The 25,328-nt window shown below is 39.5% G+C and overlaps 1 protein-coding gene across 1 annotated transcript in view; it reads right to left on the bottom strand.

The window, feature by feature from the left end:
• The window catches only part of LOC134357361 (collagen alpha-1(XIX) chain), a 372,824-nt gene that overhangs the window by 227,330 nt on the left and 120,166 nt on the right, over positions 1 to 25,328 (bottom strand). The window contains exons 13-15 of the mRNA XM_063068836.1: positions 8,304 to 8,327; positions 3,611 to 3,655; positions 3,214 to 3,267 (exon numbers count right to left, since the gene is read on the bottom strand). Coding sequence (XP_062924906.1) covers positions 3,214 to 3,267; positions 3,611 to 3,655; positions 8,304 to 8,327 — 123 coding nt within the window. The remainder of the gene's footprint in view (positions 1 to 3,213; positions 3,268 to 3,610; positions 3,656 to 8,303; positions 8,328 to 25,328) is intronic.

Genomic DNA, 25,328 nt, shown 5'->3' with positions numbered 1-25,328 from the left:
ACCAGTATTTGGTACTTTTTGCTTTGATTGCACTGCAACTTTATTGCACTGCAACTCATCCCAATGGCTGCAAATTTGCCCCATCACCTGCCTGTCCTTCCTGACAACTTTTCTGCTCACTATCTTAGATTTATTTGTTTCCCCCATCCTCTGCTCTATCATTCCAGTTCCCATCCCCCTGCCAAATTAGTTTAAACCCTCCCTAACAGCTCTATTAAACCTCCCTGCCAGGATATTGGTCCCCTTCAGGTTCAGGTGTAACCCGTCCTTTTTGAACAGGTCATACTTCCCCCAGAAGAGATCCCAATGATCCAAGAGTCTGAAGCCCTGCCCCCTGCACCAGTCTCTCAGCCATGCATTCATCTGCCTGATCCTACTATTCTTGCCCTCGCTAGCACATAGCACAGGCAGCAATCCTGAGATTACTACCCTGGAGGTCCTGCTTCTCAGCTTCCTTCCTAACTCCCGGAAATCTCTCTTCAGGACCTCCTCTGTTTTCCTATCTATGTCATTGGTACCAACATGTACCAAGGCAGCTGGCTGCTTGCCCTCTCCCTTCAGAATATTCAGAATACGACAATAATAACTGCTGAACTGTGCCAAATGTTTGGTTCCTCTACCTCTCTTTCACGATATCATCTCCAACCCATTACTAATACTGATGTTACGATAATTGCCAGTGTTACACACCGGTGGCAACAAGCAACAAACGAGATCCTACTTGGGAGACAAAGTTTGAAAACCTGCTGGATATTTCCCATCACCTGTCATAACTTTGGTGAAGAATCAAGGGAAATTCCACAGAAACACCAGTGAGGTGAGTGATCCAGGACATGATTGATGCACAATACTGTTATTCCATCCACATTGTTAGGACCAGAAGATGTATTTTCACATACGTTACCTCACCAACTGCAACAGTAGCATTAGATACCGCTCAATGCACCACATCCACATTACTTGCCCTCCAACAATTATCCATTGCACCAGACCCTCATATACAAACCGACTACTTGAAGCTTCATGCCCTCATATATACACAATCAGCTATTCAGCCACGGTACATACATCATACCAGCGCACAACACCAACATATATCTTTTTTCTTGCACAATAATATAGCAGTGCTGAAACCAAAGGTGATAGCATCCTCATATTCATCCTACTTCTCTTGAAAACTCAGAGATGTATTGTGGCTTGAAAGAAGTTTACTCCTTTAATGTCCACCATAATCATATGGCCCAATACCTTGATTTGAAAAAGTGTTCTTGGTATTTGCCTCACTTTAAAAAGGATTGAAGATAAAAGCTATCAGGTTCCTTGAACTCAGGACAATCTCTCGTATTTCCTGAGATAACACCCTCTTGAAGTAAGGTTAACTTATTGCTTATGTGCACAAGTACATGTACACACTGATGCAAAGATAAAAGTGTTTGCAACCACATCAAAGGTTATGAAATGCAAACAAGTCGCAAAGCATCATACACTGGTTGACTTGAAGCAAGACTTAGTAGAAATCCACCAGCCACTCACATTCATGTATTTGAAACAGCCCTTCATGCCTGATTCTGCATGTGGGTTTTACACATGGTGTTTTCTGCATCACTGGGCTCCAAGATGAAGATGCTAATGTTAAACTAGGAATGCCATGGACAATACACACTGCATATTTCCAAGTGGACACATTAACATCCTTCCTAAGATGATCCACAACTTATAGTGTGTATGCATCAATCTACAAACTGGAGGCAAATCAGTACCCACAACATCCAAATGTTGGAGGAATTGTAAACCTCCCCAGACTTTACAAACTACGTATTTGTTCCAAACTTTTGACATGAGTAAAGGGTTTGTCAATCTTCTCCATTCATGAAATATGCCACCTTATACTTTAATTCATGCCAAAGATTGACTGCACAGATAATGAAATGCTCTCAGTCTGGTAACAATTCATCATGTGACCTTAAATTGAGTGACGATGATTCTCAGTAAAATACCAGACCACATTAGCAGGCTGAGCAATGAAATACAAACTTATGCTCTAAACTCAACGAATGTTATTCAAAGTAAATAACTGTGGCAATACTTCATAACGTTAACACTGCAGGAAATCAGTCACAAATAACAAGGCAACCTCATTCAGACATTGTTGAGTAATTCCTCATTACCATCATCAGTGACAGTCAGCAAGAACTCACAAAGAGCAAGTCATTCTTAGAAACTACTTGAGTAATTTGGGGATGAAGCTAATATGATGGATAATGCATGTCTGTGGTTGTTACTTTCACAGACTCCAGCAGGCACTTGCTAAAGTTCACTTGAAGAGAGTAATAATACAAGTGAAAGTGAATGGAAATAGTCCATTGGCTTAATGGGCAGCAAATCATAAACACAAGAAATCCTGCAGATACTAGAAATTCAGAGCAACACTTAAATTGGTTAAGGGGAGCTAGGAAAGAAAACTATCAAAAAAGTTTACAGGTCAAATGGGCTTTCCTAATATGTGCCATATCATTTCTTGAATATCTTCATCAGCAAATTAGTTCATCTAACTTGGTTTAAAATCATAGTGCAAAGCACAATAAAGAAAATGGTTATTTTTTCATTTCTATATTGATTTCGTACATAATAAATCAGTAGATGGTAAACCTCGTCAGGAATTTTGCACTATCAAATTATATGAAACAAGGAATGGCTCAATGACACCAATCAGTTCACCAAGTACTCTGTACTAGTTTGCAGATGTGAATGTTGCTGGCAATGCTGGCAGGTATGATCCATCCTCAACTATTCCTAAATTGACAAGTAATTGGGGTACAACCTGACTGATAGGTCTAAAGCCATATATGGGCTAGACCAGGTAAGAACAATGGATCTCATTCCATGAAGGACATTCATGAAGTGGGTGGATTTACATGACAATCTCTGAGAGTTTATAGTTACTCTTCTAGAGACTAGCTGTCAATTCAGACTTGGTTTATTTCTTGAACTTATATTCCCCAACTATATGGTGTCATTCAAATTCTATCTCAATGAGCTTCTATTCCAGCAACTTAACCATGATGCTAACAGACTGTGTTAATCTACTATACACGATTCAGTCACTTCCAAAATTTCCTCATTTTTAACTGCTGGTACCTTATATTGAAGGATGTGTCCATTCCGTCTTCCAACTTCAACCAAACATAGTAGTTGTTTTTAAAGCTTACTTACCCTTTGGCCTTCTATTCCTGCTTGCCCTGGAAGGCCTTGGGGTCCTTCAAAACCCTATAAGACAAACAGTATTTGTCAAAGTTCTTCTGATTTAACGTCAAGATAGCATTCCCAATACCCCAGGGTTTCCAGAAACATAATATTATTCTCCAGAACATACTATGAGTAACTTAAAGGGAAATCATATTATTGAGTATCAAAGTTATAGGAGTTTGGTAAAAATTTGTTTCATTGGTAGGCTCTTGAGAAATGTGAGATCATATGAAGTAACCCTTAGGATTACTTTCAATGTAAATTGGTAGCTCTGTGTCAAGAGTTTACAATGAAATAAACAAACAGAAGGCAGGTGGGTGCAATGATCAAATCTTAACGTAAGCATTATTGTAAATATACTTGCCCTTTCTCCTTGCATTCCTGGAAGGCCTCTGGCACCAGGCTCCCCCTGCAAAAATATTGGTCTTAATAAAAAGTAGTTTTTCAGAGCTAAGATGGAGCTAAAAATCAATGGTAAAGATGATAAAGCAACTATTTTTTTTCAGGTGGGCAAGTCCTGCGCAGTGAAGTACAACTTCAAAATTAGATTTAATTCATTAAAGCTACAGCCTAAGACAGTGAACAGCCTACTCTTTTTCCTTAAAATCCAAAAGCAGAGTGTTCCAAGTATTTTCTGATCTTTCAAACTCTTCTTGTGCTCTTTCCCAAAAATACAGACTTACAATTATTTTCACTTTATGATGGTCTTCAAACCAGATATTAGAACCACCTCCTTTATTCAATTTGCTTCTGGCTGATAGACCACTCAGAGACTCCTCAGTGTTTTAAATGCTATAAATCTTCCTTTGTCTAATGTAGAGTAAACCTCACATGACCTCAGAATCCTCCAGGTACTGGAGGCAATAGGGTTGCTAGAATTAGATTCAGTATCCTTGGGGAATTAAAATGGAGAAGCAGTCAGCATTCCACCATTAACCATAACTTGGAGATCTATGATGAGAAAGACACTTATGATCTTGGCAATCGCGGTTACGTAGCAATTGGTATAACGCTACTGCAGTGCAACAATCTGGATTTCAATTTCACCAGTCTCTGTGAGGAGTTTGTACATTCTCCTGTGACCACATGGATTTCATTCGGGTGGTCTGGTTTCCTCCCGCATTCCAAAGATGTGCAAGTTAGTAGGTTAATTGGTTACAGGAGTGTTCGTGAGCAGCGCAGGCTCATTGGATCAGAATGATGTACCTCTGAATAAATAAAGATAAAATGATCAGCAATGGTGGAAAGTGGACAGTGGGAACTGCCTAACAAATAAAACTGCAGATGCTGAATTCTGAAACAAAAACAAAAATTGTTTCACAGATGCTGTATTCCTGTTTTTGTACGAGTAGTAATTAGCTGTCTATTTAATAGCAATGGAAGGAAAGACCGGAAGGATGTATAACAAGTGTGAATTAGCCACAAATAAAAATGGAAAACTACCTGTAAGTGGTCACTAGACAAAAAATGTTGCGATACACATACCAGGCAAGAACCGCACTGGTCTCAGAACAGTGCTTTCTCTAGTTTTGGTGAATCATTAGATATTTTGAACACTCATTGTATTGCTTTCTTTTATAAAAGAAAGTCTGGTTGATAAGCTAGCAGAGTTATTTTTAATTATCGTGGGCTTTGGAGAAACAGACAGAGATAAGATATTTACATTTGTAATTTTATCTAAAATGAGAGACCGAAATGCACTCAGTGGCCACTATATTATATACCCCCTTTACCTTGTGGTCTTCTGCTGCTGTTGCCCATCCACTTCAAGGTTCAGCGTGTTGTGCATTCAGAGATGCTCTTCTGCACACCACCGTTGTAATAGGTGGTTATTTGAGTTACTGTTGTCTACCTGTCAGATTGAACTAGTTTGGCCATTCTCCTCTGAATTCTTCCAGTAACAAAGCATTTTTGCCCACAGAACTGTCACTCACTAGAAGTTTTTTGCACCATTCTCTGTAACTCTAGAGACAGTTGCACGTGAAAATCCCAGGAGATCAGCAGATTCTGAGATACTCAAACCACCCCTTTTGGCACCAACAATCAATCCATGGTCAAAGTCAGTTAGATCACATTTCTTCCCCACTCTAATGCTTTTATGCATTGAGTTGCTGCCACATGATTGGTTGATTAGATATTTGCATTAACAAGCAGGTGTACAGGTATATTTAATAAAATGGCCACTGAGTGGATGTAACGCTGTTTTCAACAAAACAAACTGAAAATTCTGCAGATAGAGGCAGATCGAGAGTGGTGAAAATGTGTATATTACTATGACAAGGAGCCGCTGACAATAATAGGATAGACAAATCAAATGGGAAACTAGGTATGCAAATGAAGTTCTAGGACACGCAAAGGTAATGAGAATGAAGTGGTGTAAGTGGTGCATGTGAATCATTAACACCAGTCTGGAGCTATTGGGATAAACACATGTGCTGTAACATATATTTCAGACTCAATCTTATATTTATGGAACAGGAAAGACAAAATAAGAAAGTAAACCATGCCAAAAATATTTTAAAAAATTGATTTTATCAGTGTACTCTAACTGTATTAATTACATCCTCACTGTACAGTGATATATAAAGTGCTATGAATCATGGAAAGGCGTTAGCTTCTGGAAATAAATGAAGGAGTGAGCAGTTAGATAATCCTAGATCTGTGCCATTTAATTTGCATCGTAGCAATGCTACCAATAACCAAAGTGTACTATAACCACCTCAGAGGAGTTTTGTTGGTACTTAAGGTTCAGTGCATCGAAGTCACATCATGAATACGTACATTGTTTACAATGTTTTGGCACTGCCTCAGTAACGGAGTTTAAAAAACTATTTGGCAAGTTTTAGTTTCTTGAGCTGGTCACCTCTCTCATTCAGTCTGTTTGTCAGTCTAACTCTGTTCCGTCTCTCAGGATATTGCCCCTGATCTGCTTTCCATAAGTTCTGTCATTATTTATGATTTTTAATTTTCATTTCTCTGTCCATCCTTCCCAAATTAAATAATAGTCTGGCTTAAGTGTTACTACTTTTAGCTTCTAAAGCACAGTTTCTTACAGTGGAAATACAGTATCTTGACTCAAGCAATGGAAGCATGTTATCTGGATCATGGGTACCTGATTTACTCCCTAAATTAAAGATTAATAAATATGCACAAAAGGAGGAAGAGAGTCTTATGCAAAGGGATGTTTGAAAGACCTACTTAATTAATTCTGCTCACCTTAACTCATTGACCTGAAAATTATTTCTTTTTAGACCTCGGCTTTAAAAGTTGTTAAATCTACTGCTCCAATCCTTCGTCAGGTACACATGAAATTGTAATACCTCATTGTTTATGAATACTTGTTTCTCATGTTGCTTTTGGTTCATTTTGACTTATCTTAACGCTTTGTTTTCTGGTTATTGGCACTTCTTAGTTACTATTTCATCTCATTCTCAACTTTGCTCCTAACCTTGTTTGCTCTAAACAGAACATGTGGAGAGTCGTCTCCCCATGTAACTGGAGTCTTTCCCCTTGTCACCACTCTAGGTCATTTACTTTCCTCCGAAGTTTTTGCCACTTTTTTCTTAAGTGTTGTGCTCTGAATCAGCCAAAGCATTTCAACTGAAACCTAACCGCTTTTGATAAAAGATTCGCATTACTTTCCTGTCACTACCATACACAGCAGCTTCTGGTTAATTTTAGTTCAATTAATTGGCTGTCCCAGTTAGCTGAAGTTTCATGGAAATAGTTAAAAAGGTCTAAAAAAGACAAACTACTGTTTAACTGAATAACAAATTATATATTTAAATTAAATACAGAATAAGTTAGAACACTACCAAAACTAGTACAGTACTATAAAACTGTATTAGCTCTTAATAGTTATCGTCAGAGGAATTTATTCAGTGTGTGTTGATGTATTCTTTTGATGGACTGTAAATGAACAAAACCAGCATAGGGACACCTAATGCAGATATTGGACTGCCTTCAAACAATGCTTTTGATGGTTTTATCCTCCAAATCTCCATATTCATAATATTCCTGATTATTATTAATACATTCAAATTCTTCATGGTTCCTAGCTTGTTGAAGTTGTGAATTTGATTTATTTTCACTTCCAGTCATTTCTGGCTTCTCCAAGCCTGAACACTTGAAACCACAGTGAGCAAAAAGGTTCTAAACTGTCTTACTGTTTATTTGTGACAAAAATCAGTGCTTTTTGAACACAAATATGTAACTATTTAAAAACTGTTCACTCTAAGCATGGTGTAGTGTCTAACAGCCACACAAAAGTGCAGGCGGCTGGTGCTATTTAGAAAATGTTCGGCAACAGTTTTCTGACCCAATTATGTGGCATAGTATTCCAAATAAGTGAAGGGAATCCCGGCTATTTTCTTGATTTGTTTTTGTTCTTTAAGAGTTGTCCCAAATTAGCAGCTGTTCCGATTAACTGATGGCCCAATTAACTAGAATCCTTTGTACATCCAAGTACTATTGCTATAGCTTTCCAACCTTCAGTCTTCTGGGTTTGTATCACAGTTCTGTGTGTTCCAATGTCTCCTTTAAGTTGTTTAATTTGTTTTATATAATTCATCCACTCTAGTATCACTTCATAGATCTGTCAGATTTTGTCCAGGCTTGGATATATCACCGGTCTCTTTCTATGCCCTCTTAGAGTCTGTTAACATCCTCTGTGCTGCTCACTGCATTTACAGGCCACGTATAAAAATTAGAATAATTCCATATATCCCAATTTTCTCGTTCATACATTTGAAAAAGCACAATGGTTTCAATACCATTTGTTGGAATGTGACATGACTACGATGCACAGCCTTCCAGTGTGTGAAACAACAAACATCCAGTGAAGATAATTTCCCTACAATCCCTTGGTGCTATAGGCAATTGTACGACTCTAACTATAACCTGCCAACAAAATATTGACCACAATAATTGGTTGAGTAGCGAGTAGCAATTCTGAAGTTTATTTTTACTATGCTTGAAATTTGAAATACTACAAATATTCTATGAATTTTAAGACTAATTCTCAGCAGGCATTTCGAAGTTGAATGTTGAGTACTTACTGGTTCGCCCTTTGCTCCTTTAATCTGTAAATAAAAGGAATTGATTACATTTGAGACAGATATATGTTTATACATTCATATAACAAAGATAATACAGAGAACAAGCCAGAGGTGAGCACTTGGCATGAAAAGAAACAACGCTGGAAACTTTCAGCAGGTCAGACATCATCTGCGTAAAGAGAATCGGGTGTTGTCTGATCTGCTGAATGCTTCCAGCATTGTCTGTTTTAACATCAGTTTCCAGAAACTTTGGATTCTTTTTTAATTGATTTTCATTAGCACTTCTTGTTTGGCTTCTATCTTTTTTTCTTAGAACAAAGGAAACAGATGCTGTTCATTATTCAGAACAGTAATTTTCAACTTCACCCACTTTTGTCCCAATTTACAGATCTATCGATTCAGTTATATTAAAAATAACTTAGCCTTGAACGATCACAATAAATGGGTAGCCACAATCCCCTACAGTAGAGAAATACAAGCTTGCCCAACTTTTCTCATCTCTGTGGTCACGAAGAAACCTCTTATCTTCTTACAATATTCCTTAATGGAGTGTGGTCAGCCTTGAGAGAATAGATTCTAGGTGTCTACCCTATCAAATCTCTCTTTACAGGATAATCTCTCATTACAGAATGAATCACCAAATGTATCACCAACTACAGAGGGGCAAAGACAGAGACTGCTGGAACACTGACAGAAATATTCGACATTTTTCTGACCACACAAAAGATATCAGTTAATTGGAATGCAGGAAATATTAGGAGTTTGTTCAAGGACAGCAGGGATAAACCAGGTGATGACAGGTAAATCTACATCATTAGTAGGAGAATCAAAAGGAAAACATTCTTGTTCATGCAGATATTGTTAACATGGACTTATTAAGGGGAGGGCCTATCCAACTAATTTAACTGAGCTTTTGGAATCATTCACGTAGTGGAGTTCAGGTACACTATATGGACTTCAATAACTTCTTCGAAAAGGTCCCATGTGGGAATCTCATCCAAAGTATTAAAGCCCATGAGATTTCAAGGTATTTTGGCAAATCACTTTCAAACAAGAAGACACAGGTTGGTAGTCAAGAGTTATTTCTCTAAATAGAAACAGTTAATGAATGGTATGCGATAAAGATCAGTACTGGTGCTCTGTTTGTATTATTTGTGCATGCAGGAGATATAACTTGTAAGTTCACAGGGCTGCTGGTGGCAAATGATGGCTGATGGTGTTACTAATACTGAAGGTGGCATTCTGCTATGGAACAATATTGAAGATGGCAGACCTATGGCAAATATAATTAAATACTGAAAAATGGTGGGTGGTTGTGATTTGGCAGAGCTAATAATGGTTAGGAGATGCACAAGAAATGGTAAGATCCATAGAGGATTCAAGGATACCTGAAGGCAGTAGCCTTCTTAATCACTTGTCTTCATTAGCTCAGTCACAAAATATGCTCAGTGGCTGTTTTATTAGGTACCTCCTATACCTAATAAAGTAGCCACTGAATGTAAGTTCATGGTCTTCTGTTGCTTGAAGCCACCTACTTCAAGGACTTAGGTTTTGTGCACTCAGATGTTCTTCTGCATACCACTGTTGAGGTTGTGGTTGGCATCTATTTGTCTCAAAGGACAATGGGTCCTTCACAATCCTGGGAAGAAGGTAAGGAGATCCTGAGGTGCCCAGTAATCAAGATACCCCTCTCGACCTCAACAGTGTAGGCCAAAGGAAAGCTTATGAGGCAATACGTTTGGCACCAGCTTGGCTACAGGGGCTGCCGGAAGGATGTTCAATGATGTCCAGCCACCTTAGGGGTTCCACTTCAGATTTACTGTCTGGATTTAATCCCGTAGCCTTTGTCTCTCCCGAGGTTGCCCATGAGGCGGTGGGGGTAGTTACCCAGAGCTGGGGACCTGGATCACATACCGCATATCGGTGGGCCTGCCATGTATGCAGGGGCCAGACCTCCTCCCCATCCTCTATAGTTCAGCCTGAGTCCAAAAGGAGTTCAGTTTCCAAGTGTTTATTTGAGTTACTGTCTTCTTCCTGTCTGCTAGAACCAGTCTGGTCATTCTCCTCTTGACCTCTTACATTAACAAGACATTTTTGTCCATAGAACTGCTGCTCATTGGCTGTTTTCTTCTGTTTTTCACACCGTTCTCTGTAAACTTCAGAGACTGTTGTGCGTGGAAATCCCAGGAGATCAGCAGTTTTTGAGGTACTCAAACCACCCCATCTGGCACCATTTATCATTCCACTGTCAAAATCACTTAGATCACATTTCTTCTCCATTCTGATGTTTGGTCTGAACAAAAATTGAACCTCTTGACCATGTCTATATGCTTTTATGCATTGAGTTGCTGCCACATGATTGGCTGATTAGATATTTGCATTAACAAACAGGTGGACAGGTGTATATAATAAGGTGGTCACTAAGTGTTAGTAGCAGGAAGATTATGGTTTTAGTATGTAAAACATTCATTAGGCCAAAGCTGAAGTCCTACCTCCAGATCTGACTGCCGCATTATACGAAGGATATGATGGCATTAGAAAGGGTGCTGAGGAGATTATCCTGGATGTGGCATGGAATGAAACATTGCAGCTGATATGATGGGTTTATTTTCATGGAGAAGAAAAGTTTGAGAGAGTCCTGAATGAGGTGTAAATATTATGAGGGTGGCATAGTCGGGGTGGGTAGTGAGAATTTTTTTCTGCTCAGCAGAGAGTTTACAACCAGAGGTTAATATAAGGGGGAAAAGATTTAGAAAGGATTTGAGGAACATACTGCCTGAACTGGAGGTTGTTAGAGGTGGGTGCTCACACAATATTTAAGAAACATTTGAAATATATTAACTCAGGCCTGGGTGCTAAGAAATGGCATGATCACGATGAGTCAAAGGATTTAATTCACACTGTATTTACTCCAGTATAGGCAGTCTCCATGTTATGGTCATTTGGGTAAGGGAAATTCACCCATACAAAATTCACAATTCACTACCCCAAAAAAAGAGATAAGGAATAAACTTCACTCTCATTAGGTGGTGGGGGGGGGGGGGAATAAATAAATGAACATGTAAAACTGAATTCACTTAATATATTTGAGCAATAAAGTTTGGATGTGATTTCTTCATGTTGATTGGATTGGCAGTCATGGCTGACTCCCTCCCTTGGCACATCCTCTTCCTTCTGGTGACATGTGAACAAGTGTCTCAGAGTTCAGCGCTGCTGTGTTATTCATCTGTGAAGTATTTTCTCTGATGTGCTGCATTGCAAGGAGCTGCAGGAGCTATGGCCAGCTCCAGAAAATAATCTCTCAGCCTTTATTCCACTTCCTTTCGCCCAATCCTGAGATCCCATCTTTTTCTCCACTTCCTAAACCCTTTCCTTATCCACGAACCTTGCACTTAGAGAAAATACCTCACAGATGAAGAGCACAACAGCACTGCATTCTGAGACACTTCAGCAGATCTGGTACCATCAATACCTTGTATAATTTCAGCAATATTTCCCTTCTGTTGTACTCCATCCCTTATAACTAAAGGTCAACAAAGCTTTGCCTTCCAAATAACTTCTGTACCTGCATATTAATTTCTTAGATTAATGAGCCAACGCTTCCAAATCTCTCTTGCACAGTACTCATCTGGTACTGTTTAAAAATTATTCGACTGTCATTTCAATCAGATACACAATTCTTTAACATACGATAAAAATCTCATCTGAAAGTTGATTGCAATTGGTATCACTGAACATGCATAATATATTTCTTCAAATTGTAATACGATTGTCCAAATTTATGATGCTCTACTGCTATGGTATTATGATTTGCCTGTATACATATACTCAGTAGCCACTTCATTAGGTGCATCTCTACCCCCACTTTTTAATGCAAATATTTAATCAGCCAATAATGTGGCAGCAGACATGGCAAGGATGTTCATTGTTGTTCAGACCAAACATCAGAATGGGGAAGAAATGTGATCTAATTGACTTTGACTGTGGAATGATTGTTGGTACCAGACCAGGTGATTTGAGTATCTCAGAAACTGTTATCTCCTGGGATTTTCATGCACAACAGTCTCTAGAGTTTACAGAGAATGGTGCAAAGAAACAAAAAAGCTTCCAGTGAGCAGCAGTTCTGTAGGCAAAAACACTTTGTTAATGAAAGAGGTCAGAGGACAATGTCCAGACTGGTTCAAGCTGACTGGAATTGAAATAACCATACGTTACAACGGTGGTGAAAATCTCTGAATGCACAACACATTGAACTTTGTGGTGGATGGGCTACAGCAGCATAAGACCATGAATATACAGAAATATTCTCAGTGGCCATTTTATTAGGTACCTTCTAAACCTGGTAAAGTGGCCACTGGATGTATTTACTTTAGAAATGGAACAGGACTTGAATGCATAAAGAGGTTTTCATTGGTTAATGTTATGCACTACCTCCCTTGCTTGCTGTGGAAATGTGATAGTGAAGTCATGGCTTGATTCATCTCTGACAGACCCAAAGCTATCTATTTTGAAGGCTTATTTAATATATTGATGGGTCCTTGCACAGTAATAACCAGAGTTCCAGAGGTCCATCTGTGATGGTACTCGCTCCACTGATTATCAGAGTGATATTTGTCTCCATCACTCACCAGGGAGACAATGAACAGGGCACATGAACTGAAGCTTTGGAAATGATCATTTTAAGAGCTGTACCATGGAGGAAGATCATGGAGCAAAGTTTGTGTCCTTTCAGAATTGGTATTAACATATGCAGGAAGACTCAAATTCATAAACTTGACACACACACACAATACGTTAGAATATCATTCTTCAAATGAAACCAGCATTGGTCCCTGTGCAAGGCCCTTAAATGCACATAACAAATTGTGCATTCAGTCTTTTTTTACTGTTGTCATAGAATACCAGAGTACAGAAAGAGGCCCTTTAGCTCATCCAGTCCATGCTAAACTATTAATCTGCCTACTCCCATTAAACTGCACCTGGACCCAGCCTTCCATACCCATCCCATTGATGTACCTATCCAAATTTCTCTTAAATATTGAAATTGAAATGATATCCACCACTTCCGGAGGCAGCTCATTCCACACTCTCACCATCCTCTGAGTGAAGAAGTACCCTTCATGTTCCACTTAAACATTTCATCTTTCCCCTTTAACCCATAACCTCTGGTTTTAGTCTCACCCAAACCTCAGTGGAAAAAGCCTGCTTGCATATGCCCTATCTACATCCCTCATAATATTGTACATCTCTATCAAATCTTCACTCATTCTCCTGTACTCCTGGCAATATTCTTGTAAATTTGCCCTGCACCCTTTCAATCTTACTGACATCTTTCCTGTAGGCAGATGACCCGAACTGCAAATAGTATTCCTGATTAGGCCTCATCACAACTCCACAACTCCAACATAACATTCCAACTCCTGTACTCAATACTTTGATTTATGAAGGCCAAAGTGCCAAAAGCCTTCTTTATGACACTAATGATGTTACTTTCAAGGAATTACAAACTGCTTTGAATTGGTGGACTGGACAACTTCAGGGATTCATTTTCGAGTCTGAATGCAAATGTCACAGTTGTTACTGACTTCATCAAGAACTGCGTGGATGGGTGTGTGCCTTTGAGAACATATCAGACACAGGACATAGCCACATTAAAAGCCGTGGGTAAACTAGGAGATTCGTAGTCTGCTGAGGGCTAGATCTGTGGCATTCATTACTGGTGATCCAGAACCATACGGGAAGTACAGATACAACCAATGGAAGCCTATCTTATGGGCGAATAAACAATTCTGATTGAAGTTGTTGATGGTATTGGATGCATGTCAGCTCTGGCAGGGTTTGAAGGCCGTTACTTCCTACAAAGCATAATTAACATTGTGAATGGCTGTAATGCTTCACTCTCAGATGAGCTCAGATGAGCCTTTATGCATACTCTGAAAGGGAGAATAAAACTACACCTGTGCAAATGCCTGCACCATCCAATGACCCTGTGATTTCCATTTTGTAGGCCAATGTCAGAAGAGTAGGGTGAGCTGCCCCAAGGACTATTACCTAGTTGCACTCACATCTATTGTGATAAAGTACTTTGAGAGGTTAGTCATGGCTAGAGTCAAGTCCTGCCGAAGCAAAGACCTGAACGCACTGCAACTTGCCTATCACCGCAATAAGTCTACAGTGGATGCAGTCTCACTGGCTCTCCACTGGCCTTGAATCGCCTGGACAATAGCAATACCTACATCAGGCTGCTGTTTATTGATTACATCTCAGGGTTCAACACAATCATACTCTCAGTTCTATTCAACAAGCTCTAAAATGTGGACCTCTGTACCTTCCTCTGCAACTGGACCTTTGACTTCCTGACCAGGAGACATGGTCTGTGCAGATTGGAAATAACATTTCCTCCTTGCTGACAATCATCACTGGCACAACTCAAGGCTGCATGCTGAGGAGGAGTTTATATTTTAATTAAAATTCCACCCAGAAGTAACTAAGAGTTGGGTAGAACTGTTCAGTATGCTACTTATACCCAGTTGTTGATATATCGTTGCAGCCTCAAATCTTTTAATCCTCTGATTTATCAGCTTAATCTATGCTTATTGCTGTGCCTTTGCACAGAGTTTTCTTCCAGTTTCTCCTTGTGGCCTGCTGTTCAGACAGTGCACAGTGCTGCAAATTTGCAGCTCAATAAGAGTACTGGCAAAATCTTAAAGGAATGCTATATTTGAGCAGTCCAGCTGTCGCAACAGAGGCCTGAGATTGGGGTCAGGGTGAGCTTGCCTGAAAACAGCTTGTACTTTTCTGGGTAGATTAAGTATCACTGAAGTCTCTGCTACCAGAGAAACGAAAAACTATCAATGCAGAGCACCATAGATTATGTTTCTTCTCACTCTTGACTCTGGAAGTTGGGAACTTGGTGTCAGGATAAGGAATTGACCACTTTTACTGAGAAGAGAAGAAACTTCTTTACATAGGCACTTGTAGATAGTTATAGTTCTTTGCCCCAGAGCAATATGGATCTTAGTTGTTGAAACTTTCAAGGCAGAGTGATAGAATTTTTTGAATATCAAGGTAATTGGGGATCATCTGCTAAGGTGGATGATCAACAAATATTTTGCAGTGGTAGCACAGGTCCAAGAGTAAAACGATGACTGCATACTTTTCTTCTGTTCCTTAATTCATTGGGGATAAGGGCCTTCCAAAGTCAGTTTGATCCAAAGGGTATTCTGCAAATTGATGCGTTTAGTTCATGTACAATCTGTCATTTGTGAACAAGTAATTTAGCACATATGCTGGCAGAATCACCTTTTAATAAACCCAAAAAGGCACTGTGCAATGCCTTCAATGAATATCTGATGAAACAACAACCTGCAGAAAGCAGAGGCGAATTCATAATTAAAATATAAGTGTAGATTTAAAGTAAAATTAGATTGTATTATCCTAAAAGTATGTGTACTCTAGATCACGTGAAGCTTGGTAGCCAAGAACCCAAAGTAACATGGCAGAATGGCTTTGGGGAGGGATGGAGGGGGTGCAGTTTGGTGATCTCTGAAGTTCTGATTTTATATAGAAAATCCAAACCTATGATCTGTATTCCCTGTTATCACTCATTCCCACTAGGAACAGAATCCCTGGTTTCCCAAGTATTTGTCACTGAACAATACAAATACCTATGTTAGGATTCTGTTCATTGACTACAGCTCAGCATTTAATACAAGCATTTCCACAGTTCTGAGTGAAAAGCTCCAGAATCTGGGCCTCTGTACCTTCCTCTGCAACAGGATCCTCGACTTATTAACTAGAAAACCACAATCTGGTTGCTTCGGAAATAACATCTCCAGCTCGCTGACAATCAACACTGGCGCATCTCAGGGTTGTGTGCTTAGCCCACTGGTCTACTGCCTCTGCACCCATGACTGTGTGGTTAGGCACAGCTTAATTGCCATCTATAAATTTGCTGATGATACAACTGTCGTTGGCAGAATTTCACGTGGTGTTGACAGGGCGTGCCGGAGTGAGATATATCAGCTAGTTTAGTGGTGTTGCAGCAACAACTTTGTACTCAACATCAGTAAGACCAAAGAACGTTGTGGACTTCTGAAAGGATAAGACGAGAAAACACATTCCAGTCCTCACAGGGGGATCAGAAGTGGAAAGAGTAAACAATTTCAAGTTCCTGGGTGTCAATATCTCTGAGGATCTAACCTGTACCCTACATATTGATGCAGCTATAAAGAAGGCACGACAGTGGCTATATTTCATTGGGAGTTTGTCACCTACCTAAAACACACTTACATTTCTACAGTTGTACTATGGAGAGCATTGTAACTGGCTGCATCGCCATCTGGTATCGGGGGGCTACTGCACAGGATCGAAGTAGGCTGCAGAGGGTGGTAAACTTAGCTCCATCATGGGCACTAGTCTCCATAGTATCCAGGTCGTCTTCAAGGGCCGATGCTTCAAAAAGGCGGTGTCCTCATTGAGGACTCCCCCATCACCCGGCTCATATCATCAAGAAAGAGATACAGAAGTATGAAGGCACACACTTAACAGTTCAGGAACAATTCCTTTTCCTTTGGCATCTGATTTCCGAATGGACACAGAACTCACTACTGTTTTATTTCCATTTTTGCACTACTTATTTAATTTAACTATTTTGTATATATATTTACCGTAATTCACATTTTATTTTTATTATTATTTATTGCATTGTACTGCTGCTGCAAAGTTAACAAATTTCACAACACATGCCGGTGATATTAAACCTGATTGTGAACTTTGCTGTATTTAGCATAGGAGGTCATAACTGACTCTAACATTCAGGTCCAATTTTATCTCTCAGTTTAATTTGGTTAGCTTACCTGATTGTTATGTGATTATTCCCTTCCATGACAAAATAATGTAAGGTAAATAGTAGGATTCAAACACATAGGGATCTTTGGGCAAATATCCACCAACCTATGAAAGCAGTGGGACGGATAGATAAAGTGGTCAAAAGGATATATCGGATACTTCATTTATTTGATTTAGACATGGAATACAAGAGGTCACATTAGACTAGTATAAAACACTATTGCGAACACAGCTGAACCACTGTGTACAGTTTAGGATTTGGGACACCACACTACAAGAGGGTTTTGACAGCACTGGCAGATGCAGCAGAGAGGATTTGCAAGAATGTTGTTGGGGATGGAAGGTTATAGTTTTGAGAGGAGGCTGTTCGGCCAGGATTAAACTTCATTTAACTGAAAGAGACTGAGCAGAGATTTAAAGTATAGAAAATAAAAAAAAACCTCACTAGAATAAACAGCTAGAATTTATTTCCTTTGGCAGACAGTTCAATAATTATCAGGCATTGATTTAAAGTTGAAAGGTTCCAAGAGAGTCAAACAAAACATTTATTATCCAAAAAGTGTCAAGTTTATGGAACTCTGGGCCAGAAAGAGTGTTGAAGTAGAAACCTTTACCATGTTAAAAGGTACCTGGATCAGCTTGGAAATGTAAAACTATAAACTAAGAGCTGGGAAGTGGGGATGGTCTCTCTATACGGTTTGTAATGCCTAGTACAGGCATTACAAAGTTCATGACAAATACTGGCTGAATGACTTCCAGGTATACAGAAGGCTTCTGATGTGCTGATTACCTAGAAAGCTTGTCAGAACAATATCATACGCTAAAGGAATGATATCAAACCAAGGTGCAGTTCTCCTTGCTCAAATTATTCAGCAAACCACTTAAATTTCTAGGATTTCCTTTAAGTCCTTTCAATCAATCCTTCTTTTATTGGCTTTCAAATGGAATCTTTCACTTATTCCTCATTCCATTCTCTTCTCTCTAACTATTTCAGACAAGTCCACACATCAACTCCTTCTTTTCAAAAGATCCTGCATCTTCATGAGGAGACCATTGCAAAAGATACGGCTGCTGAATCTGAAAGTGTCACCAGCTGTCCATGTGCACTCAGTTCCTCAGCTACCTAGGTAAGGTAGATCGATCACCTAAAACTAGGGTTAATCTCGTTTTTTTTCTGTTTTAGTTTGAATATTCTGCTGTTACCTTGTGAACTGGGTCAACACCTGAAATTTTCCCAATCCTTCATGCATGATAATTTATTTTTCTGAGTCTGCTTCTCACCTGAGATTACTTTTTCCAGCTATCCGGGCTGCCTCTTCCTATTCACCACATTTTCTTCAGTTCTTTTTTAGTAGATCCTAATCAAGGTACTTTCCCCCACTAGTATTCTCATCTGTCTTTCTTACTTTCCTTTTCTATCCTTGCCCTTCTTTACCAATAATCTACTGTGTGATCATGTATCTTTGAGGAAATTGCATTTGTATACCGGTCATATTTTCTGGGATATCCCAGAGCATTTCATAACCAATGAAACACTGTGATGCAATCAGTGTGACATAAATAAATTTTCAAAGAATGAGGATGGGGTCATGAATATCAACATAATAAACAGAAATTAATCTGTTTCATTGGGAGATAACGAGAATGCTATGAGAAATTCACAAATCTACTCTAATAATGCCTTGGGGCAACCCGGTGTTTTTGAACAGATGGATGATATTCCTATACTCCAGTGAAGAGTCATACGAGATTAACAGTCTTGGACAAAGGCTGAATTCTTACACCTTTGCCTCAGGGGCAAGAAAGCTCCCACCGGTAGTGCTTCTTCTTTTGAGTTCCAGATCTTTTGTTCATTGTATTATCGCCATATATTAACCTTGTATTAACTCATTTCAATCCTGATTTTTGCCTGGCTTTACCCAGGCTGTATTAGGTGTTGGTTTCTCCTACATGGCTGATTCCTTTGCCAGAAAATCTGCTTTTGGCTTTCCTGTAAAATATCTTTCAGGCACCAGTTTCTAGACATAAGACCATAAAATATAGGAGCAGAAGTAGGCCATTCGGCCCATCGAGTCTGCTCCATCATTCAATCATGGCCGATTCAATTCATCCAAACTCCTCTGCCTTCCCCCCATATCCTTTGATGCCCTGGCTAATCAAGAACCTATCTATCTCTGCCTTAAATGCACCCAATAACTTGGCCTCCACAGCCCCTTGTGGCAACAAATTCTACAGATTTACCACTCTCTGATTGAAGTAATTTCTCCGCATCTCTGTTCTAAATGGACATCCTTCAATCCTGAAGTCATGCCCTCTTGTCCTAGACTCCCCTACCATGGGAAATAACTTTGCAATATCTAATCTGTCCAGGCCTCTTAACATTCGGATTCCTTCATATCAGTTTTCTGCAAAGCTGTCAATATTCTGAGTACTAATAAACAAACTATAGGTAATAAAATGAACCTGTCATGTTCCCTATTCTGTATTTATCTGGCTGACTCCATGTGATATGGTCCTGCACAGACTTTGCTCAAGTGACCAAGAATGGTACTAATCATTTTCAAGTTGCTATTTGTCTTCCCGAAAAGAATTCAATGATCTCTAAAGGTCTACCTCCGAGTCTTGTAACCAAAATTTCAATTGTGTTCATTTCAATATAACAAGTGCAGCTGAACTAACAGTTCAGTAAAATAACCTCTACGACGTATTTCCATCAACCAGTCCACGTATATCACCCGTATCTCAAATACATCTTCCTTTGACCACTGAACATGGGGTTATGCTCTCAATAAGAAACACACCTGGAAATGCTCTCAAATGAAGCTACCAAATACCTACATATAGCTGTTTTGCCAGTTTTAGTCTCTCCCCTGTGCTTGTTCACCATGCTGTAAGATCATAATCCTAAGTATCTGTTGAATCAGTGATTAAGAGGAACAACAACTGGTAACAGACTAAAATACTCAAATTCAGTACAAACCCTTGCCATTTGGTTGTTTTAGGATTCCTATCTGGGGCAGATAAGTCACACAAATGAATGCTCCTCTCCCTGAGATTGAGTAATGAGGATGACAGTGACGGCCCTGTGAGAGCATTACACCATAATTCTGTCACCTATTGTTGCTCTGATAGAAAAAGATTCTGCATATTAATGCCAGGGAGCTTCAGCCTCACAGGCGCCAATCTCTGAGTTAGCCAATGAAATGCCATCCCTGAAGTCTTGGCCAGCAACAAGATGTTAATCATTTTATTTTAAATCAAAAGTGCACCATAAACATATGTGACTTCAAGGGTTGGAAATTCTATTCCAATAAAAAGAAACTGCCTCCTGTTTATCAACAGAAAGCAGTTTCTAATGTAAGTCAATTAACTCCTGGAGTATAGACCAAAGTTAATGACAAATAACTATCAACTTTTAATTTGCTTTAGATATGCTTTGTTCAGCATCTGGAGTTTCTGCTTCCCTTCTTGTCATCAGTGAGGTGACAATCCATTCCTCCCTCTCCCTCTGCAATTTAAAACTATAAAATACAAAAGCTTCTGCAAATGCTGGAAATCCAGAGTTAACACAAACAAAAAGTTGGAGAATCTACTGGCTTGGTTACTGAACTGTTCAAACATTTGAAGTGTGATAGGAGAAGCTTGTTTTATCTGTCTATAGAATTAAGAATTCTCAAAAAGAGGAAAATCAAATTGAGAATAAATGGGTGGACGTTGAAAATATTTGGTTCAATAAACAAACCAGGAACAAATTTTTTTTTCCCTTATCCCACCTTCTCAGCTTACTTGCTTGAACCAGGAACTAAAGAAACATTGACCAGACATGAAAAGAGGAGGCTAATTTCAGTTCACACAAATGTGAACAAAAATGAGCAAATAAATACACTGACAAAATGTTCCTGTCCCATAGGATCAACGTCTTTTGTCAAACACACTACTCATGACAGTAATAAAGATTAACTAATAGCTAAAATATAGGATTACCCAATATCAGTAATGAGTTTAAACTAACTGATAAAGTCTACCTCTCACAATAAAAGGGATAAGGCCAACAAGCTTAGTTCAGCTAACTCCCATCTATTTTTTCTCTTAACAATGTCCCTGGAAGCAAGCCCAATAATTGAAATTTATTGGAGGGTTATTTTTAAATATGCTGGTTAACACATTCACACTAAATTCCTGTCCATACTATTTTAATGAAGCTATAACCAGTTTAAAATGAATGAGCTAATGACCCTGACAAGTAGTGCAGAAAGGACTTTGACATAACCATGCTAACCAGGACAGTAAAAATAACAAAGAAGAAATTTTGACTCACAAGTTGCATTTAAAATCACTTTGTCTGGTTATTTTACTGAGGCCCATTTGTCTGGAATAATTCTATTTGTACCTTCTGTTTACACTGGTTATAAAATAATTATTCTAGTTTTACTTTTATAATCTATATTCCTATAGCCAGTTTCTCTAAAACAATTTCAACATTCTTTATTTTTCCTCGAATTCCAGACAATGCCATGATGGCCACCACTGCAACCTCTTGATCTTCTTTGAACATCCTAAACTAGAAAGCCATGCAGCAGAAAGTGAATTTTGCATTCAAACTATCTGGAGTGATAGTAGTAAGTGAACGGTATACATCATGAAAATCGCATCTTTTTCACCTGAATTAAAATTTATTGTATTTTTACTAGTTGGTTTTATACACAGGGATTAAGGCAAGGCAAGTTCTCTTCATCCAGATCTTGTTGCCAAAACTACAGGATGAACCCACGTCTCAAGGACAAAACTACTTGCAAATAGACTAAATAATCATTCCGGCATTAAGAAGATTTCTTAATTTTCAGTGAACATATCATTTTCAGAAAATAACATAAAAGGCAAATTGTCTCTTCTACCAAACCATTATCTGAACCATCTAACCCAACCAAAGTTAAGTCTGGATCATAATCAACAGATTTGGAACTAATATCAATCTCTCATTGGCCCAACAAGGATTAATCAAAATGTATTTTTGCAGAATTGCTTCAGCCCTTCCAGAAATAAGATCAGTCAAAGATTGCACAGAAACAGTTTCAACCAGTTCTGTCCTGAATTAGGGTCTAGACAGCTTTGGAATTTAATTTCCAAGTTAAACAGGCCCTACAACTTGAAAAGGACACCTATTTTGGCTGCCTAATAACCCATTTCAATTAATTTGACTGAAAGCCATTTATCAGGGTGCATAGAATGGTAATCAAATGAAAGCATTTTAAGATTATTGCAAACTATTTTATCAGGTTAAAAATGACACTATTTCATCTTTCATCCTTGAATATTTTGCCCTGTTACATAGACATTACAATATTTGAAAACAAATAGTATACACACACACACACACACTCACTCATACACCTATACTGGCTTTTATATCTTCTCTGATGTGCCTTTAACGTAAAGCCATTGAGCTGAAGAGGTCCTTTGGTCCAGCTCATCCACGCTAACTACTTATCTCCATTTGTCAGCATTTGGTGCATATTTCTCTACTCCTTTCCTGCAAAAATATCCATCTAAAAGCCTTCTAAGTGTTTTAATTGTACATGTCTCTGCTGCTTCTTCTGACAGATTGTTCCACATGACCACCATCCTCTTGGTCAAAACTTGCAGCTCAGATCTCCTTTAAATTTCTCTTCATTCACCTTAAATCTATTCCCTTTAGATTAAGACTCTCCCAACCTTGGGAAAAGAAACCATTTACCCCCATCTGTTGAACTATTTACCCAAGAATACAAACAGAGGCTGCCCTGATACAATGTGGCATGGACCTCATGTGCTTCATGTCCTCTTTGTATAGTATGTGTGATGGGGTCCTGAATTACCCCTATAAACTGTGCTCGATTACCCCTATGAACTGTGTTTTTGAAAAAAGAGAGAGAGTTATTTAACACCGACATGTTGTTTTGAAAGAGAGAGAGAGAAACAAAGACTAACTGTTGGACTGTCACTTTAAGGCACTGGAAGTAACTTTTGGATTTCTGCTGAGTTGGAGAGAGAGATGGCACCGAGTAGCTCGTAAGTTGCTATGGTGACCGAAGGCGGTGTTATTTGATGGACACTCGATGTTATGATTTCCGGCAGCGTGTTGATACGTCCCAAGGACATTTGCCTGCTTGTGATTTTCTTACACAGAGAGAGGAAGGAGGAGTTATTTGAATGTCAGTTGGTGCTCAGCATGGGAAGATAAAATAGGAGGTCAGATGATAGACCTCAGACACATGCTTTGGACACTGAATGAGCATTGTTGTACCCGCAGAAAAAGTGGGTTTTGGAGGATTGATCAGGCGGATCGATCAGTTGCTCTTGCAGTGAAAAGGAAAGGGGTTGACTGGTGGGGAGTTGTCTATGTGTCTACCCTCGCCTGGGTGATAGCTCCACCACAGAAAACCGGTCCCCTTTGAACAAGTCACAGTCGGTGACTTTTAAAGGATTTCAGAGGACAATGGGAAGATCGACGGCGTCAGCTCACCTGAAGACTCAAAGCTTTCCCTCTCTCTCTCTCTCTCCATCACTATTCAACTCAATAACCATGAACTGAAGAGATGCAGAGGAGCAGATGGGGAGGCAGATTTTGGAAAGGTGCAAAAATAACAGGGTTGTTATCATGGGTGACTTTAACTTCCCTAATATTTATTGGCACCTGATTAGTTCCAAGGGTTCAGATGGGGCAGAGTTTGTTAAGTGTGTCCAGGACGGTTTTCTGTCACAGTATGTGGACAGGCCGACCAGGGAGAATGCCATACTAGGTCTAGTACTAGGTAATCTGGGTCAGGTCACAGATCTCTCAGTGGCTGAGCATCTGGGGGACAGTGACCACCGCTCCCTGGCCTTTAGCATTATCATGGAAAAGGATAGAATCAGAGAGGACAGGAAAATTTTTAATTGGGGAAAGGCAAATTATGAGGCTATAAGGCTAGAACTTGCGGGTGTGAATTGGGATGATATTTTTGCAGAGATATGTACTATGGACATGTGGTCGATGTTTAGAGATCTCTTGCGGATGTTAGGGTTAAATTTGTCCCAGTGAGGAAGATAAAGAACGGTAGGGTGAAGGAACCATGGGTGACAAGTGAGGTGGAAAATAGTCAGGTGGAAGAAGGCAGCATACATGAGGTTTAGGAAGCAAGGATCAGATGGGTCTATTGAGGAATATAGGCAAGCAAGAAAGGAGCTTAAGAAGGGGCTGAGAAGAGCAAGAAGGGGGCATGAGAAGACCTGGGTGAGTAGGGTAAAGGAAAACCCCAAGGTATTCTTCAATTATGTGAAGAACAAAAGGATGACAGGAGTGAAGGTAGGACCGATTGGAGATAAAAGTGGGAAGATGTGCCTGGAGGCTGTGGAAGTGAGCGAGGTACTCAATGAATACTTCTCTTCAGTATTCACCAATGAGAGGGAACTTGATGATGGTGAGGACAATATGAGTGAGGTTGATGTTCTGGAGCATGTTGATATTAAGGTAGAGGAGGTGTTGGAGTTGTTAGAATACATTAGGACAGATAAGTCCCCAAGGCCTGACGGAATATTCCCCAGGCTGCTCCACGAGGCAAGAGAAGAGATTGCTGAGCCTCTGGCTTGGATCTTTATGTCCTCGTTGTCCACGGGAATGGTACCAGAGGATTAGAGGGAGGTGAATGTTGTCCCCTTGTTCAAAAAAGGTAGTAGGGATAGTCCGGGTAATTATAGACCAGTGAGCCTTACGTCTGTGGTGGGAAAGCTGTAGGAAAAGATTCTTAGAGATAGGATCTATAGGAATTTAGAGAATCATGGTCTGATCAGAGACAGTCAGCATGGCTTTGTGAAGGGCAGATCGTGTCTAACAAGCCTGATAGAGTTCTTTGAGGAGGTGACCAGGTATATAGATGAGGGTAGTGCAGTGGATGTGATCTATATGGATTTTAGTAAGGCATTTGACAAGGTTCCACACGGTAGGCTTATTCAGAAAGTTAGAAGGCATGGGATCCAGAGAAGTTTGGCCAGGTGGATTCAGAATTGGCTTGCCTGCAGAAGGCAGAGGGTGGTGGTGGAGGGTGTACATTCATATTGGAGGATTGTGACTAGTGGTGTCCCACAAGGATCTGTTCTGGGACCTCAACTTTTCGTGATTTTTTTATTAACGACCTGGATGTGGGGGCAGAAGGGTGG

Source organism: Mobula hypostoma, chromosome 2, assembly GCF_963921235.1.
Source record: "Mobula hypostoma chromosome 2, sMobHyp1.1, whole genome shotgun sequence".
Classification (NCBI taxonomy): domain Eukaryota; kingdom Metazoa; phylum Chordata; class Chondrichthyes; order Myliobatiformes; family Myliobatidae; genus Mobula; species Mobula hypostoma.
This window is presented reverse-complemented; position numbering and strand designations above follow the sequence as displayed.